The 17096-nt window shown below is 36.6% G+C and overlaps 1 protein-coding gene across 4 annotated transcripts in view; it reads left to right on the forward strand.

Annotated features, from left to right (window-relative positions):
* The window catches only part of LOC131233441 (cleavage and polyadenylation specificity factor subunit 1), a 75343-nt gene that overhangs the window by 44534 nt on the left and 13713 nt on the right, over window positions 1-17096 (forward strand). For all 4 annotated transcript variants that reach the window (XR_009165245.1, XM_058230147.1, XM_058230148.1 and 1 more), the window contains 2 exons: window positions 6457-6551; window positions 15449-15645. Coding sequence is in view for 3 of the 4 variants with exons in the window: in XM_058230147.1 (XP_058086130.1) it covers window positions 6457-6551; window positions 15449-15645 (292 nt within the window). In the remaining variant the exon portion in view is untranslated. The remainder of the gene's footprint in view (window positions 1-6456; window positions 6552-15448; window positions 15646-17096) is intronic.

Raw genomic sequence — 17096 nt, forward strand, 5'->3', positions numbered from 1 at the left:
TTTATAGTTGAAGTGTTCTATTACTTTGTTTTTAGCCATTTCCATCGCATCACAGATGTAACCCATGGGTGGCTTTTCATCACCGTCCACCAATTGCAACACCCTTACTAAGGGTTCAAATGATTTTAAGTCCTTTACCACTTGAGCCCAAAATTGCGCGAAAAGAATGGCTTGTTGGACTAATTTTCCTTCGACCATATTTGACTATGGTTCATTATTCCAATCAGCTGACACTACAAATAACCTTTTTGTAGTGTTAAGAAAGCTGTTGCGAATCGGGTGACGGCTGGAAGAAGCAAGTTGCACCCAAGGTGGTTTCTCATGTGATTGGGAAGAAGGGCATGCTTGTACATAAAAACAATGATTCTCCTAGCCCCAACAATTACTTTAAGATATAACCTACCTATAACTTCTAACATTAAATCGACACGATGTCCAAAATAAATGTCACCTTTTCTCCATAAGTTAGCAACCGACAATTGCGTAATAAGTTGCGTTGTCCGTGATAACTTGGACATCGTATTCCTCTCCTACCTCTTCAACTACACTATCTAACAAGTTAAATAAATAATCGGCCGTATGGGAAAGTTTATCAATGTAAAGTTGGACAATTTACAAGAAAGTTTATCAATGTCCGATCCGATCTATCGGTCCATCCATTGGCCATTAACGAACAACCATATATTTTCCAACTTTCTTTATATTCGGAGATAAAGTTTTTAATAAAACTCATTTTTTAGACAATTCTCTCTCACTTCATGATGGGAAGGGGGTTTCAAGCCAGGTCCAAATTGACCTATAGCTTCAACCATAACTTTAAAACTCTTCATTTTCACAGTATTAAAAGCTAGACCAGCTTGGTACAACTACTTTGCAATGTACTGAATCGTGGTTTTTCTATCATTATTCTTATACCAGTTTTCTAAAGTGGTTTGGGCGGGTCCCTTACCCCTTTGATCAACCACATCTTCCGGATGTGGTCTACACCACTTATACATTGGCCCATGCCCGCGAGCTCTTTAGGTGGCCAGTTTAGATCGCCCTGTGGATGTAGGTGGTGTAGATTCATTCAAATCTACTACATTGATGTCCTCATAAGCTTCTCTCTCGATAAATTCTTCTTGCATAGTCGTTGGGTCATGTCGTTTCCGAGTATGCTTATCCATGTACTCCATGATTTCCCTACGGATCTTCGGTGTAACATTGGGACATGCTATTGCATTTGCTCTCGATGTGTGCACAAGGTGTTGTTAATGCCGGCCAATACCACTGGAACTAATGAAATCCGCATAGGTCACACACTACTTGGGACTTGAAAGTTGAAGAACTTGAAAGTCTTGAATGATTGAATCTAGATTCTCGAAAGTTGTAAGTGATCACACTTCTTGAATCTTTATTAAATCCTAGAAACTACAAACTAGAAATAAACAAGATTACAAGAAACTAGAAATAAAAACTAGAAACTTCAAACTTGAAGTAAACTAGAAACTTGAAAGTTGAAATAAACTAGAAGTCTAGAAGCTAAAAAAAAGGAACTACAAAGTACAAAGTAGAAACTAGAAACTACAAGTCTATAAATTACAATGAAAGTATGAAACAAATAGCAGACTTTGTTCACTTTGTTGGGAGTTGGGAGTCTTGGGACTTGAGTGTGTGATTGCCACTTGAGAGTTGAGACTTGACTCTTGAGTCTTGAATCTTGAGTTGTTGAGACTTGAGAGTCTCTCGAGTTGAGTCTTACTCTTGAGTCTTGACTCTTGATAAATGAGACTTCTAAAAAGAAATCAAGAATAGATCGCACAAACACAAGTTAGAAAATAGAAACTTAGAATAGGGATTAGGAAAAAAAAAGTTACAAACTTAGAATAAGAGATTAGAATGGAGATTAAAAATTAGAATAATAAGAGAATAGAATTATAGAAGAGATAAGAGAGAGAGATTTAGAAAATAGTATATAGTGATTGAATCCTTGATTCTTCTTCTTGCTTCTTTTCTTGACTATATCTTGAATTTGATTCTTGCATCTTGATAGAGTGAATAGTATGAAAGAGATTATGACTAATAGAGAGAATGAGAGCTTTAGAATGATGCATGAGAAAGCAAGAGAGTGTTTTAGGATGTATATGTTGCAAATGGAGGAAGGGCAAGTGCCTTTTTACAGGAAAAACTTCCAATAATAATAATAAAAACAACAACAACAACCACCACAACAACAACAACACTAATAATAATGCTCCAACCGTCATATTTCTGACCGTTGGAGGGGATGTGATCGCATATGCCATTATGCGATCGCATACCATCCATGGCATATGCGACCATCGCATATGCCATATGGATGGCATTAAGCGATGATGCGATCACTTTTGACAACATTGGTTTCCATACATATATTTTTACATTTATAAATTATATGAATAGACTTTGAATATACTTGCATCAGTTCAGTCAGACAACACATGATTAGGACCTCATACAAAGGAAACCTATTATGTGCACTTGTTTTTTGTAATGTTTTGATTTCTAAGTATGTATTGATGGCTTTTTTAATAATCCTTGAAGTTTCATTGAAAAATTTGACCAATTTTCCAATGTTTCTCCCTTGTTTCCCAACAATAGTGATACATAACGCAATACAACCGATATATCCCATTCAATAACTGATATGTATTCGTATCCTAAGGGTGTGATACATTACGCGATGATAATTCGGAAAACATTGAGAGTCCCCTTTAGCTGGTGTAAAGACAATTCGCTTAATGTCCTCCACCAATCATCCTTCCCGTTTTTAGATCTTGAAATTCACAATGAGAAGGATAGAATATGACAAAACAGTTCAAGGATCTGGTTAGCTTCTGACAACAAACTCAAATGAAATTTAAAAATATATAACATTGGTGACAATGGAAGAGATGGAGTAGGATAAGTAGTACCCAACCCAGACACATGGATTGCAGTGCCATCAATTATTGTTACAAAGGAAACCAGAGTAGATTTACCCAACTGGGACAAGACATTATGCTTATTATATTATGGTTGAAACCGCTAGAATCAATAATCCAAGGAACACTTTAAGAGGAAACAAGACATATCATACTTGATTGAATAAGAGTAACAGTGGAGGAGGACATGGGTGGAACGATTTATTTGACATACTCATCCTTGGATAACGTAATTGTATCACCTGTGATACTTGATTTGAAATGTGCTTAGATGGGCTTTGAGACGTAGCCCTTGGAACCGTCATCAGAAGATTGAAACTGATTTTTCCAAGTTGGCCTATTAATAAGGTCCCAACACGTATCAACAGTATGGTTAGAAAGACTACATTGAGAACATTGCTGATTACCTTGATCGTGGCTGCTACTAAAATATGTACCATGACCTCCCCAAGCATTCCCCACCCCCACCCCACCACAAAATCGTTTGCCAAGACTATGACTAACAAAATTTCCTCATCTCCCATACCAAATTAAGAAATAAACGGCTAGCACCTGCATCAGATATGGATATCGGTATCGTATTAGCCAATACGACCATATTGTATCCGTCTCGGCACGAGACGATACACGATATGGGGCTGTATTGGCCCGACACAAAAAAACTGATATGTATTGGCCAATACGGGTTGTATCGGCATCGATATGGCTGTTACGCCCATACAAGCCCAATTTTGATTTTATTTATTTATTTATAATTTTCAAAATTTCACTCATGTCTTCTCTCTTTTTTATTTCTTCATTTAAACTATGGAAGAAGTTTAAAAACTCATTTTAGGCTAGATCTAGACTTATTTTAGTATCATAGCAAATGATTTGAATGGGATTTGACAAATCGAAGCGAAGTGGAACATTATGGGAATAATCAGAAGGAAGGGTAAACCTTCACTTTCTTTTTGATATTTTCATCTTCTTTTTGTTGTATTTCAATGTAATGAGCCCTAGTTCACCAAGTCATGCTTGATTTTTGTTCAATTAGGGCCCATTTAGTTGACCTTCAATGAGTCAAACTGATAAACAACATTCTCATTAAAGAATGGTCCGATACACCATCATATGCATGTCCAAAATACAAAAAAAAAAAAAAGATCGATTCTTGAATATTTTATTATTCTCTTTTGTTCTTGATATTTTCTTCATTTCTTTGGCTTAAAAAAATTTTGATCGAAATTGGCCGATATCGTCCGATATCGATATGCAACGCTTGTATCGTGTCGTTTTTTGGCCGGGCCAATACGTCTCCCGATACCTATGTTCAGAACCATGGATGTAGATGAACTCTGTGTATTCACACCAACTGCACGTTGAACATGGGCAAATGTTTCTGAAGTAGACGGATAACTACCACCAAGAATCTGAGCTCGCATTTGAATTGAGGATGAAGACCACAGAGGAATTTGGCAACATGAAATTCCTCTCTGTCACCTCTTGGTCTCATAATCAGTGGATAAGGGTTGATATAGGTTTAGTTCTACCACCTATACCGCGACACCGAATAATATACACCTACACTCTTATCTCCTTGATGAAGTGCAAAGATGTTTTGAAGCAACTCATATATATGAGTTAAATTCTTCTTGCTTGAAACAATTCTTTCAAAAATTTTGAAAACTTCTTTTGTTGTTTAAAAAAAGATAACATTTGCACTAATATGTGGTTCTATGGTATTCCATAACAGGGATCTAATCCAAGCATTTTCTACCACCCAATATTCATATTCTGTTGAACTTTCAGCAAGCTTAGGAGATGTCAAATACTTAGTTTTCTTTTTCATGTAAGAAACAGTTGTATGATGTGGCCCATTGTATATGATTTGTACCGTTAAATTTGGTCAATGTAATTTAATGATTCATCGCCTTAGGAGGAGATAGAACTTTCAGCATCATTCTTAACATCCATATTTAGGGAAGAGAAAAAAACAAACACATAAGGAGGAACTTGAACTTACCTAACAACTGCTTCAAGAGAGCATATATCAATGATCACCACCACACATGTACGAACCTAGTGATAACAAATACGAAAAAACAGTTCATATTTATTCACGACTTTTATATGCACACTTGATCTTCAAATATGGCTATAGACAACTTCTGCACTTAATACTTGGTCTCTAAATCTGGCCATAGATGCACAATGAACCACTTTGAAATATCACGATTGGTTGTATACAAAAGTGAGCCTCAAGTACACTCACGAGACAACTATACAACCCGCCATGCAGTGGCTGAACAAAGAATAAAGGTGATTTGTGTAAATCAGCCCCCAACGGATTTAGGATTACGCCTTATAGAAACAAAAGAAGAGAGAACATGAAAGAGGAAAGAAATAAAGCATTGGATCAATTGCTGCTCTGATACCATGTTCTTGAGTAAGATTGAGAAAAAGAAGAGAGAAAATATGAGAAGAAGAAAGAGAAAGAGAGAAGGGTTCAATAGGCGATGATGCTCTAGCCTCTCCTATCTAATTAGTAGGGCTTTTATTATAAAAATAACCCCCCCCCTCCCCCCCCCCCCCCCAAATAAATTTAAAAAAATACTTAAGTTCTTACACAAAACAAAGCTCATGAACTTCAACTCTATTATAATACATTATCTTAGTCCAATAACAATATGAAACACTAGAAACCATAGTGCCCATGTAAAGTGGGCCACATATGGTCACACATGAGAATATGAGATCATCATAGTCCATCAACAATTACATTATATTATCAGTTAAACTTTCTGTGTTGTTGGGTGACAGTTCTCATAAGCATTACATCCATGCTATGTTACAACCAGTGTTTTAAATAGCGGTAGCGTGATGCGTAGTGCTCAACCCTCTATAGCGTGTAGCGTAAGCTACACGACACTTCTATTTTTTAATTTAAAAATAGGACAAATATAATAAATAGTGAAAAAAGGAAAAAAAATATAAAAATGCCTAAAAGATGATTCATTTGATCAATTATAAGCATGTTCAAAAAAGTTATTAGTTATCATTTATCAAAAGCCAATCCACATATATAAGCCAAATCAAATAATTATCACATCAACAACTTTCTAAGCAAACCACTTTAATTAATAATGTCTAATTGAAACCACAAGTCACAATTATGAAAAGAAATAAAAATCCCATAGGTTAAAAGTATCAAGTATAATACAAGTGTCACATTCCTCAACATTAGAAACAAAGAAAATATGAAAAAAATAATAATAAAATAAAATAGTAAAAAAATACATTGTAGCTCACGCTACGGACGCTACGTGCTACGTAGCTGTAGCGTACGTATGCTACAACGGATTTACGCTATTTGGGACGCTGTGTAGCGCTACGGCCACGCTACGCTACGTAGCATACGCTACTGCTATGCTATTTGAAACACTGGTTACAACTAGACATAGAATTTGCGAATGGTTTATCCTTTTTTGTAATAATGTTTTCTGCTCTAATTACTGTCTTCCTTCTTTTCTAGGTTCTTGAGACAGCTGATCTTTTAGGAGAAGTTACAGAAACTGTTGACTATTATGTTCAGGGAAGTACTGTTGCTGCAGGGAACTTGTTTGGAAGGTGAAACTGTGTGATTTTTGTCATGCCTACTTTATTGTTTCATAGGAATATTTCTCTTGCTGGTATCTCCTTAGCCTCATGTGCTGCGGGCAATAATTAACAAATACATTTGTTCCGCTATCTCCTTAGCTTCAATTCCATGGGGTATTTTGTTAAACATGGAAGTTTAGGAGTTTCTCGTGACAAACAAATTAAGATCAGAATTCCTGGTTTCCTTACATCTATTGCCAACTTAGGCACCAATAGCTGCAATAATTCCTGGTTTCCTTACATCTATTGCCAACTTAGGCACCAATAGCTGCAATATCTAACGCTGCTTCTATTTTATCAACTATATTTTACTTTTGAATCCTCATCAATTCTTTTACTTGGAAAGCTTCATTGGCATCTATGGGGCTGTCCTTGTTAGTGAGACTGTATGGTAGGGATTGTATAACAAAGAAGCCATGCCTCTTGGCAACTGTGCCTCCTTCCGAAGAACCCTGCCTTTCTCCTACCAACCACAGCTACAAAATTCTCCATGGGATTTCTTGTTAAACATGGAAATTCAACATACTATACTTCGATTTTAGAGCACCATTCAGGAAAAAAAAAGATTTTAGAGTATGTAAATTGCAAAATGATTTGTGTGCTTAACTGTGTCAACATTCATATGACAAGTGTTCCTCAGGTTTCAGTGACAATTGCTTCATTTTTATGTTATATCAAAAAGCTGCAAACATTTAATATATAATCTAGAGTTAGGTAGTGCCAATGTCTTCGTGGCATTCATAATACACTCTGGAATGCTTTTTGTCATACATCATGATTATCATCCTTATCATCTAAGTCTTATCCCAATTGGGGTCAGCTACACAAATCCTGTTTTCCCAGTCTATTATCACACTATATCCTCAAACTGGTCCTCAAGTCTTTTCTTACTACCTTCACCCATGTCCTTTTGGGCCTTCCCTTTGCCCTTTTCTAGCCTTCAACTTGAACCCGCTCACTCCTAACCAATAGCAGTTCTTGATCTCCATTGTAGATGTGCAAACCATCTAAGGTGCCATTTGGTAAACTGAAAAATAAGGTCTGAAAATTAAATTAAGTGCTGAAATCTGAGTGTTGAATTTTAGTACTTATAAATATTGAAAAGTCTGTTTGGTAATTTGTCGGAAAAAAGTCTTGATATTTGAAAAAAAGCAATTTTTTCACGAAAAAAAATCTTGTTTACTAAAAACAAACCAATTGTTTGAAAATTGGCAAATTGTCATATTTGCCCCCTATTGTCTCAATTAATATCTTTTGTAGTGTATGAGATGAAACCTGCTATTGCCATGCCACCAAATTTGGCATACCTATGCCCAATCCATTGATTTTTTATTTTATTTTTAATATTAATTTCGTCTTGTGTATTCTAGTGGTGTGGTCCAACTAAGATTTGGATTGGCCTCTTTTTTAGGATCATGCCCTAAAAAGTGATCGAAAATGGATGGATGATGTGGATAAAACACCTACTTAATGGCGGGCCCCACAGAACACCATCACTATCCGCCTTAGAATTGTAAATGGTGTCAGGACTCAGGACTCCTGTGCCATGCTAAAAAAAATTAGGTGCCTCCCCATAGGAAACGGTGGTAATTGGACGCCCACCATTAAAAACTTCTTGGGGGCCACAAAAGTTTTGGATAAAGTTGACTTGTGTTTTCCCTTCATCTGTGTTTGTGTAACCTAATTAACAAGTTGGATGGCAAATAAACATTACAATAGGCCCTAGGAAGTTTTTAATGGAGTGCGCTCAATCATGTAGTGTGGTCCACCTGACATTTAGATCAGCCTTTTTTTGGGCTCATGCCTGAAATAATGATCCAAAGTGGATGGGTGGATAAGGCCACATTTAGATCGGCCTCTTTTTTGGGCTCATGCCCCTTGACACTGACATTACAACCTCCTTAGTATGCGTTTGGACTGCTCTAGGTATCCTGTGCCATTCTAAAAAAAATTGAGGTGCACACCTTGATGTACGTGTGAAATCCACCCAGATCACCATGTGCATCATCCCATGTTAGGCCCAGGGCGCAAATTTCCTTCCCACATGTGATTCTAGTGGACCACATGATAGAAAAGAGTATAGGGCAATGCTCACCCTCGAAATAGTTTCCATTGGTGTGGCCAACCTAAATAAGGGTTGGGCCTGTTGTTGTCTCTAAGCATAGATTTTAGTGGGTCACCTCCTGATTGAATTAGATTTTGTACAATCATCACAGTGGGCCACGTAAAAAATAAAGGTAGTTGTCTCGCTGATTGTGTAGTGAGTTACTCACCATGCTATAGCGTGGTGAGTAAACTCTGCCGGGCTCACCGTGGTGTATGTGTTTAATCCACGCTGTCCATCTGTTTTTCTTGCTCATGTTAGGGCATGAGCCCAAAATTGAAGCATATCCAAAGCTCAAGTGGATCACATCGCAGGAAATAGTGGGAATTGAACGCTTACCTTTGAAAACTTCTTGGGAGCTACATAGGTTTTGGATCAAGTTGATATTTGTGTTTTCCCATCATCCATGTTTGTGCGACCTTATTAACAAGTTGGATGACAAATAAACATCACTGTGGGCCCTAGGAAGGTTTCAACTATGGATGTCATTATCTCCACTGTTTCTTTGTGGTGTGGTCTACTTAAGCTTTGGACATTCTTCAATTTTGGGCTCATGCCCTAAAATGAGCTGGAAAAACAAGTGGACGGCATGGATAATGATACACATCACGGTGGCCCCACAGAGTTTACTTATTACCAGTGTTCAAAGTACCGGTATTGCGACAAGTTTCGCTGGCCGGGGATACGAACAATATCAATATTGTTGATAACCGGAAATGCAGGAAAACATGGGGAAAACGGTGGAATTTTTTTGTGAAACTTTAGGAGATGCTAAAATATACATTTGCATATTTAAGAATAAAAAAGTTGCAAAAAGAATGCACGCATAATAAGTTTCCGTTTAAGAGGGCCTAAAAGCATGTGCTATCATAAGAAATCAGTCAATCCATCTCATCTATCCATCCAACCATCTCACCTTTCATCCAAACATCCATCAATATTTCAAAATATCGACAACACATGATATTTCGTTGAGAGATCGTCGACAACTGGAAAGGAAATGAAAGATTGTGGTCTCGATATCGCCCATGTTGCGATAACGACAATATCACGATATGATCGATATTATCATCGACAATTTGAACATTGCATACAACCATGCACCCATAAAAAAATTGAAATGGAATTTTTTTATTAAATAGATTTTTAGCGATATTGATACATTGGTTATATTATCGAAATATAGTCGATATGCTGGCGGTACAAGCGACACTTGAAATTTACACGGTCGAAAATATGGATGACATCGATTAGAGGTGTACACAAGTCAAACTGAGTCGAGCTTGGCACAGCTCAACTCGGCTTGGCCACTAGCTGACCCCAGCTCGAACTTGGCTCGGTCCTCGAGCCTGACTGGCCAGCTCGGCTTGGTTCGATCAACAACTCGGTCCAGTTTGAGCCGAGTTCACCTGTGCAGCATTTTCACAAACATATGGTCTGCACCTTCAAATTCTCACTGTATGCACTACAATAACAGTGGTTTTATAGGTATTTCATCAAACACCTTGTAGGCAACATCAAAATCAAGAAAAAAATGTATTTTTTTCATATACATACCTTCCTTGCCACTAGTCGACACTTCATTGAGTCATTTCATCAAACACTTGGTGAGCAACATCAATATCAATGTAACCGAGTCACCGAACTAGTTCGATTTGAGTTCGATTCGAGTTGTGTTCGATCCGAGTCGAGTTGAGCTCGGGCATTGAAATTTTTTCTAGCTCAAAAAATCAGCTCGACTCGGCTTGAACTCAGTTTCAAATCGAGTCGAATTGAGCTTTTTCAAGTCGAGTCGAGCAAGCTAACCGAGCTAACTCGGTTCATGTATAGCCCCAACATCGATACATTGGCGATACAAGCGACACTTGGAATTTACACAATCGAAAATACTGGCGATATCAATACAATGGCGATATTTAGTGATACATTGCCGATACCTAGAAATTTTGAGACCACTAGTGTTATCAGTATCAGTGTTTACCGTATCGGTATCGTGTTACATATCGCACTCTTGGGATACAGGTACGTATCGGTTATTGCACGGGATATATCGTTTGTATCGGGTAATGTATCGTGCGTTTTTGCAAAACATGGGAAAACATTAGGAAATTAGTCGATTTTTTCAATGAAACTTTAGGGATTGTTAAAAAAGACCTTAATACCAATGTTTTTTGTATCGTTATCGCGTAATTTATCACACCCTTGGAATACTGGTACATATCGGTTATCACATGGGATATATCAGTTGTATCGCGTAATGTATTGTTGTTGTTGGGAAACATGGGAAAACATTGGGAAATTGGTCAAAATTTTCAATGAAACTTTAGGGATTGTTAAAAAGGACATCAATATACACTTAGAAATCAAAACATTACGAAAAACAAGTGCACATAATAAGTTTCCTTTGTATGGGGTCCTAATCTATGTGCTATCTGACTAAATTGCGGCAAATATATTCAAAGTCTATTCATATAATTTATAAATGTAAGAATACATGTATGGAAACACAAGCAATAAATTCAAAAGCAAAAGAAGAATCATTGGATCAGGTTACATGTTTGATTTTGTGTTTGGACGCAAAGATTGCAACCGATTTGTGAGAAATTGAAAAATTTTGATTTTTGATTTTTTTTTAAAAAAATTGCAACTAGTCTCATCTCCCCCAAATCTCAAAATCAAAGCTCCAAATTCATGATTTTTATGCAAAACATGAAGAATCATGGATTCATAATCATTTGACAATGATTTAACATGATTTACAAAAATAAAGAATCGAAAATGGTAAATGCTCATCGGATCGAACATGTGAGATATATTGGCACTACTTATGTGCAGTGTTCGAAATATTGGTATCGCGTTATGTATCACACCTTTGGGATACAAATATATATCGGTTATCGCATGGGATATATCGGTTGTATCACGTAATGTATCGTTGTAGTTGGAAACATGGGGAAATTGGTCGATTTTTTCAATGAAACTTCAGTGATTGTTAAAAAACACATCAACACACTTATAAATCAAAACATTACAAAAAATATGTGCACATAATAGGTTTTCTTTGTATGGGGTCCTAATCTATGCGTTGTCTAACTGAATTGGTGTAAGTATATTCAAAGTTCATTCATATAATTTATAAATATAAAAAGACTTGTGGAAACACAACCAATACATTCAAAAGCAAAAGAAGAATCAGTAGATTAGGTTACATACATGTTTGATTTTATGTATGGACATAAGGATTGCAACCAATTTGCGACCAAGTAGGAAATTTTGATTTTTTCAACTTTCCGCAACTCGGCCCATCTCCTCCAAATCTCAAAATTGAAGCTTTCAATCCATGTATTTGTAATGATTTGACGCTAATTTAACATGATTTACAGGAAAAAAAAGGATCGAACATAAAAAAATGCTCACCGAATCGAATATGTGAGTTATATTGCACTACTTGCGAGTTTCGTATCGCACATGTGGGATACAAGATATATCGTGGGATATATCGGCCAATATCGTTGATATTGAAAACACTGTTTATGTGTTTCATATTGCACAGGTGGAATACGAGATATGTCGTCCGATATTGTCGATACTGAAAACATTGCTTAATACTAATGTTTTAAATATCATTATTGCGTAAAGTATTGCACCTTTGGGATATGGATAGAGATCGCTTATCGCATGGGATATATCGGTTATATCGCGTAATGTATCATTGTTGTTGGGAAACATGAGGACATTGGGAAATTGGTCGAATTTTTCAATGAAACTTCATGGATTGTTGAAAAAGACATCAATACACACATAGAAATCAAAACATTTTTTAAAAAAAAGTACAAATAGTAGGGGGTTTCCTTTGTATGGGGTCCTAATATGTGCTTTCCAACCGAACTGATGCAAGTATATTCAAAGTCTATTCATATAATTTATAAACGCAAGAAGACATGTATGGAAACACAAGTAATACATTCAAAAGCAAAAGAAGAATCACTAGATCACGTTGCATAAATGTTTAATTTTGTGTTTGTATACAAATATGGCAACTGATTTGTAAGAAATTGAGAAATTTTGATTCTTCTCAATTTTCCGCAACTTGACCCATCTCCCCCAAATCTCGAAATCGAAGTTCCAAATCCATGATTTTTCATGGAAAACATGAGGAATCATGGATTTGTAACCATTTGACACTAGTTTAACATGATTTACAACAAAAACATGGATTGAAAATTGAAAATGCTCACTGGATCGAATAGGTGGGATATATCGGCACTACCTATGCGTTTCGTATCGCACAAGTGGGATACAAGATATATCGTGTGATATATCGGCTGATATCATTGATATTTAAAACACTGTTTAATACACACTTTTAAGTCATTACATTACCAAAAAAAGTGCACACAATAAGTTTCCTTCATATAGGATCCTAAGCTATGCACTATCTCATTGAGCTGATGCAACTATATTCAAAGTGAATTCATAATTAAGAAATATTTTTTCCCAAAAATTCACAAAAACTCCATGAATCAATAGATCAGGCCGCATACATGTTTGATTTCATGTTAGGAGTGTAAGATTGCAACCAATTTGGGAGAAAATGGGAAATTTTTGAATTTTCCTCAATTTTTCGGACCACCTACTATCAAATCTCGAAATCGAAAGTTCAAAATTTTGATTTTCATGCAAAACATGAAGAATGAAGGATTTCTAACCTTTTCACACTAATTTTATATGATTTAAACAAAAAAAGGAGAAGAGAGGATCAAAATGCAAAATAACTCACCGAATGAAAACCAGCCCCAAATCCTTTCAAATATCGACTCTACTTTGAAATCTACATTTTTCTCTTAAAAGATTGCATAGGATGGACCAAAATCCACCTAGAATTTGTTTAAAAGAGGAAAGATTGAAAGAAAATGGTGAAAAAATGAGCTAGAATGGGTTTTTGGAAGAAACGTGGTCGACTCCTATGAAGTATCGTCGATACGAAGGAACTTTACAAAGAGAAAATGACAAAAATAGCGAGATACCACTGCGATACCATCGATAAATTACGATACATTGGCGATAGCAAGTGATCAGTGTCGTCGAACTGGAGATAGGGATAATATTGGGTATACTCCAAACAATGCTCACTCACACACACACACACACACACAGAGGCCGTGAGGGCCCATTTCAACTATTACATGCCGATTACCAATGCAACCATAAAGGTCCCATTTCAAAAGGAAATTTGCAAATTTGCTCTCATTTTTCAGCTTCTATCTTCATTTAAACCATGGAAGAAGCTTAATACTTATTCTAGATCTAAGCCTATTTTGGGGATCAAAATAGAATATTTGCGTGACATTCGATGAACAAAAACATAACAGACCATTTTGGGAAAAATCAGAAGAAGGGGTAAACCAATACTTTTTCCCCCCATTCCTATTGGTGTTTTATTCCAATATAATGGGCCCAAATCCTCCAAATGATGCTTGTTTTGTGTTTGATTGGGCCATTTTTGGTTGACTTTCAGCAAGGCAAGTCAATAAACAACACTCTTATCAAAGAAATGCTCTAATACACCATTGAATGGATGTTAAAACACAAACTAAAAAAGATAAAGAGTCTGGTGTTTTATGTTCTTTTCATATTTCCTTTATAATTTTTCAAAATGTTTGCGCGAAAAAGAAAATCCGGCCGATATGGGTCCAATACGCCTATCATTCGGTTTTGGTCTCTGTAAATACACTCCTGATACCATATTTTTAAAACCTTGATTTTCCATTTTACTCATTTTCAGTATAGGGAAGTCCAGGCTGTACTTATCTTGTTGAGGTCTTTAAAAAGGTCTAGTGCTCAATGATGTCTTACACTTAGTAGTCCCACGAGAGGCCAGAAATGGGAGCATGAGTGCCTGGCAACGTAGATTAGAAAATAAGCTATTTTATGCGTTTAGCCCCTCACAAGATTCCAAACGGTGGCACCGTAAGTAGAAGATTCATGCTATTATGGTCTTTCCATATTAATATATTCATTAACAAGTAGTCAAAATGCAGGTGTTGGATTGAGTCTAATCTTACCATTTTAATTTTAGCTTGCTCTTCTCACCCCTTTTCACCACTTTCTATAACTGAATGAATAGTTTCATGATTTATATCTTAATGAAGGCTCTATCCGACTGTTTCAGTGTGTGCAGCTGCATTTCAGTCTGTAGTATAATTCGGAAGTGTCACCCCATTTAGCTTGCATTTTGCTGCACAGGCACTCATTGTCAACCTGGCCAATTAATCGACTCGCTATATGTGTGCGTGTAGGTTGTTGTACACGTCACAGTGTTGGATCCTATTATCTGTTTATCTTATAGAACTTCAAATTTTTGACCCATCGATAGTGATGGCAGGTGGTGCTGGTCCTCTTCATCTCTTTGTTAGTTACTGATTGCTTTGGATCTTAACTTGCTGAGAGAATGATATAGGTTGTCACATATCTTGTCCCTTATGTTTTTCAGTGAAACACTTCTTTGTCAGCTAAATCATGACCTCTGCTACTTATTTATTTATTACAACAACACAAAAAAATTCATTTGAGATTTGTTCTTCCTATTCCAATGAGTCGTTTGTTAGTTTATGGGGTTGCCATTGGTTTGTTTAACGTAAAATGACCTTCGGCTGGTCCTAGGTTTTGAAAGGTTGGAGGATAAAATTGGGTGAGTGAAAAAATCATATGGAGTTGAAGATGCACTGGACCTCTCTGGACTTACTTTATGTATTTTCTCTAGGCGTCGAGTTGTCCAGGTTTTCGCACGTGGTGCTCGTATTCTTGACGGTGCTTATATGACACAGGATCTGAGCTTTGGACCTCCTAATTCTGAATCAAGTTCAAGTTCTGAGAGCTCAACAGCATCCTCTGTTTCCATAGCTGATCCATATGTGTTAGTGAGAATGAGTGACGGAAGTATTCAGCTTCTTGTTGGAGGTATGGTGATGTAATGGATTTTGTAATTTAGTTCTCCATTTACGCAATGTTCTATATTCAGCATTTACTGTGTGCACTTTCACACATAGCTGGTTAAATATTTGAATTTTCGTCATGGATATTCTTTTACCCTCAGACGAGTGTACTCCATAAATGCACTAGAAGGATGAACAATCTACCCTTCTTTTTTTTTTAATGTACAAATATGGTGCAACAATAACATTTAAGTGTTGTAAAGCAACAGTTCGCCAAACTTAACCCTTTAAAATTCAACAAGGTTCTCTAATTTTATGATGCTCACGCTTGATTTTTCTCCTATTCGGGCACAGTTGCCATATGCATTGTGTCTCTTGAAGAGCTACTGAGGTTTGAAGGATCCTCATAGCATATGTGTCTCTTGAAAAGCTAGTGAGGTTTGAAGGATCCCCATAGCATAGGTCCATAACCAGCTTAACCATGTTATGTCTAACTGAAGCATCCATTTGAACCACCCAAAAAAAGAAAGAAAGAAAGCCTTTTGTCCCTTGTTGGGTATAATTATGTCTTTAAAATAGGTTTTGTTTGTGGATTGTATATATTTTTGTACCATGAGCCTCTCTCTGGACTGTGGGCCCTCTCTCTGGACAAAACACATCGCCTGTATTTTTTCCTCTTTTGCCTCTGGTTCCAAGGGTATTTTGGACATGACTTAATATAATTAAGAAGAGGGCTGGTCCAGCCCTAGTTGGAGGTTTTTTTTTTTTTCCTCCTCTTTCCGAAAGGCTTTTTTCTCTTTGATATGGATCATGGCTACATCTCATATTGCTATCTTTCAGATTGGATTGTATCAACATATACTTCACATTTCATTATATTATGAGTTATGGCATCTATTTATTAATCAAACTATCAAATAATTGAGTTCTAACAATCAGCTGTAAGTGACATTATATTCCCATGCCAATGAATTCATGTCTTCTCTTGCCACAGATCTTTCTCCATTTGTTGAGAGCCTTTTCTTTTTGGGCACTGTAGAACAATATACTTGTTACTGTAGCACAGCACCATAGCCGGCACTGTAGCACGCGAAAGAATAGAGGAAAGAGGGAGAGAGGGATTAGGTTGTACCACCCCCCACCACATTTATATTAATAAAGGAAAGTGTTGAAGAGACATAAATACCCTTAGTAACATAAGCAAAAAATTCCACCAATTTGACTTTAATAAAGAGATAAAAGGAGGGCTAGGCCCATAATCATATCCACCATCCAAGTGGGTGGTACAGCTGTCAGGCCACATCCACACGTCCCTAGATGGGCTGTACAGTTGTACGGCCCCATATTTCGTATATTAACAGGCACCCTCCAGCAGTAGATATATGTTTAACAAGGAGACTGATACTGGATGCTAATTTTGACTCAAATTTGGTGTTATAAGTTTATATTTTTTGTTAAGCATTTGCACCTGTACAT

The sequence above is a fragment of the Magnolia sinica genome, chromosome 18 (genome assembly GCF_029962835.1).
Source record: "Magnolia sinica isolate HGM2019 chromosome 18, MsV1, whole genome shotgun sequence".
NCBI lineage: Eukaryota > Viridiplantae > Streptophyta > Magnoliopsida > Magnoliales > Magnoliaceae > Magnolia > Magnolia sinica.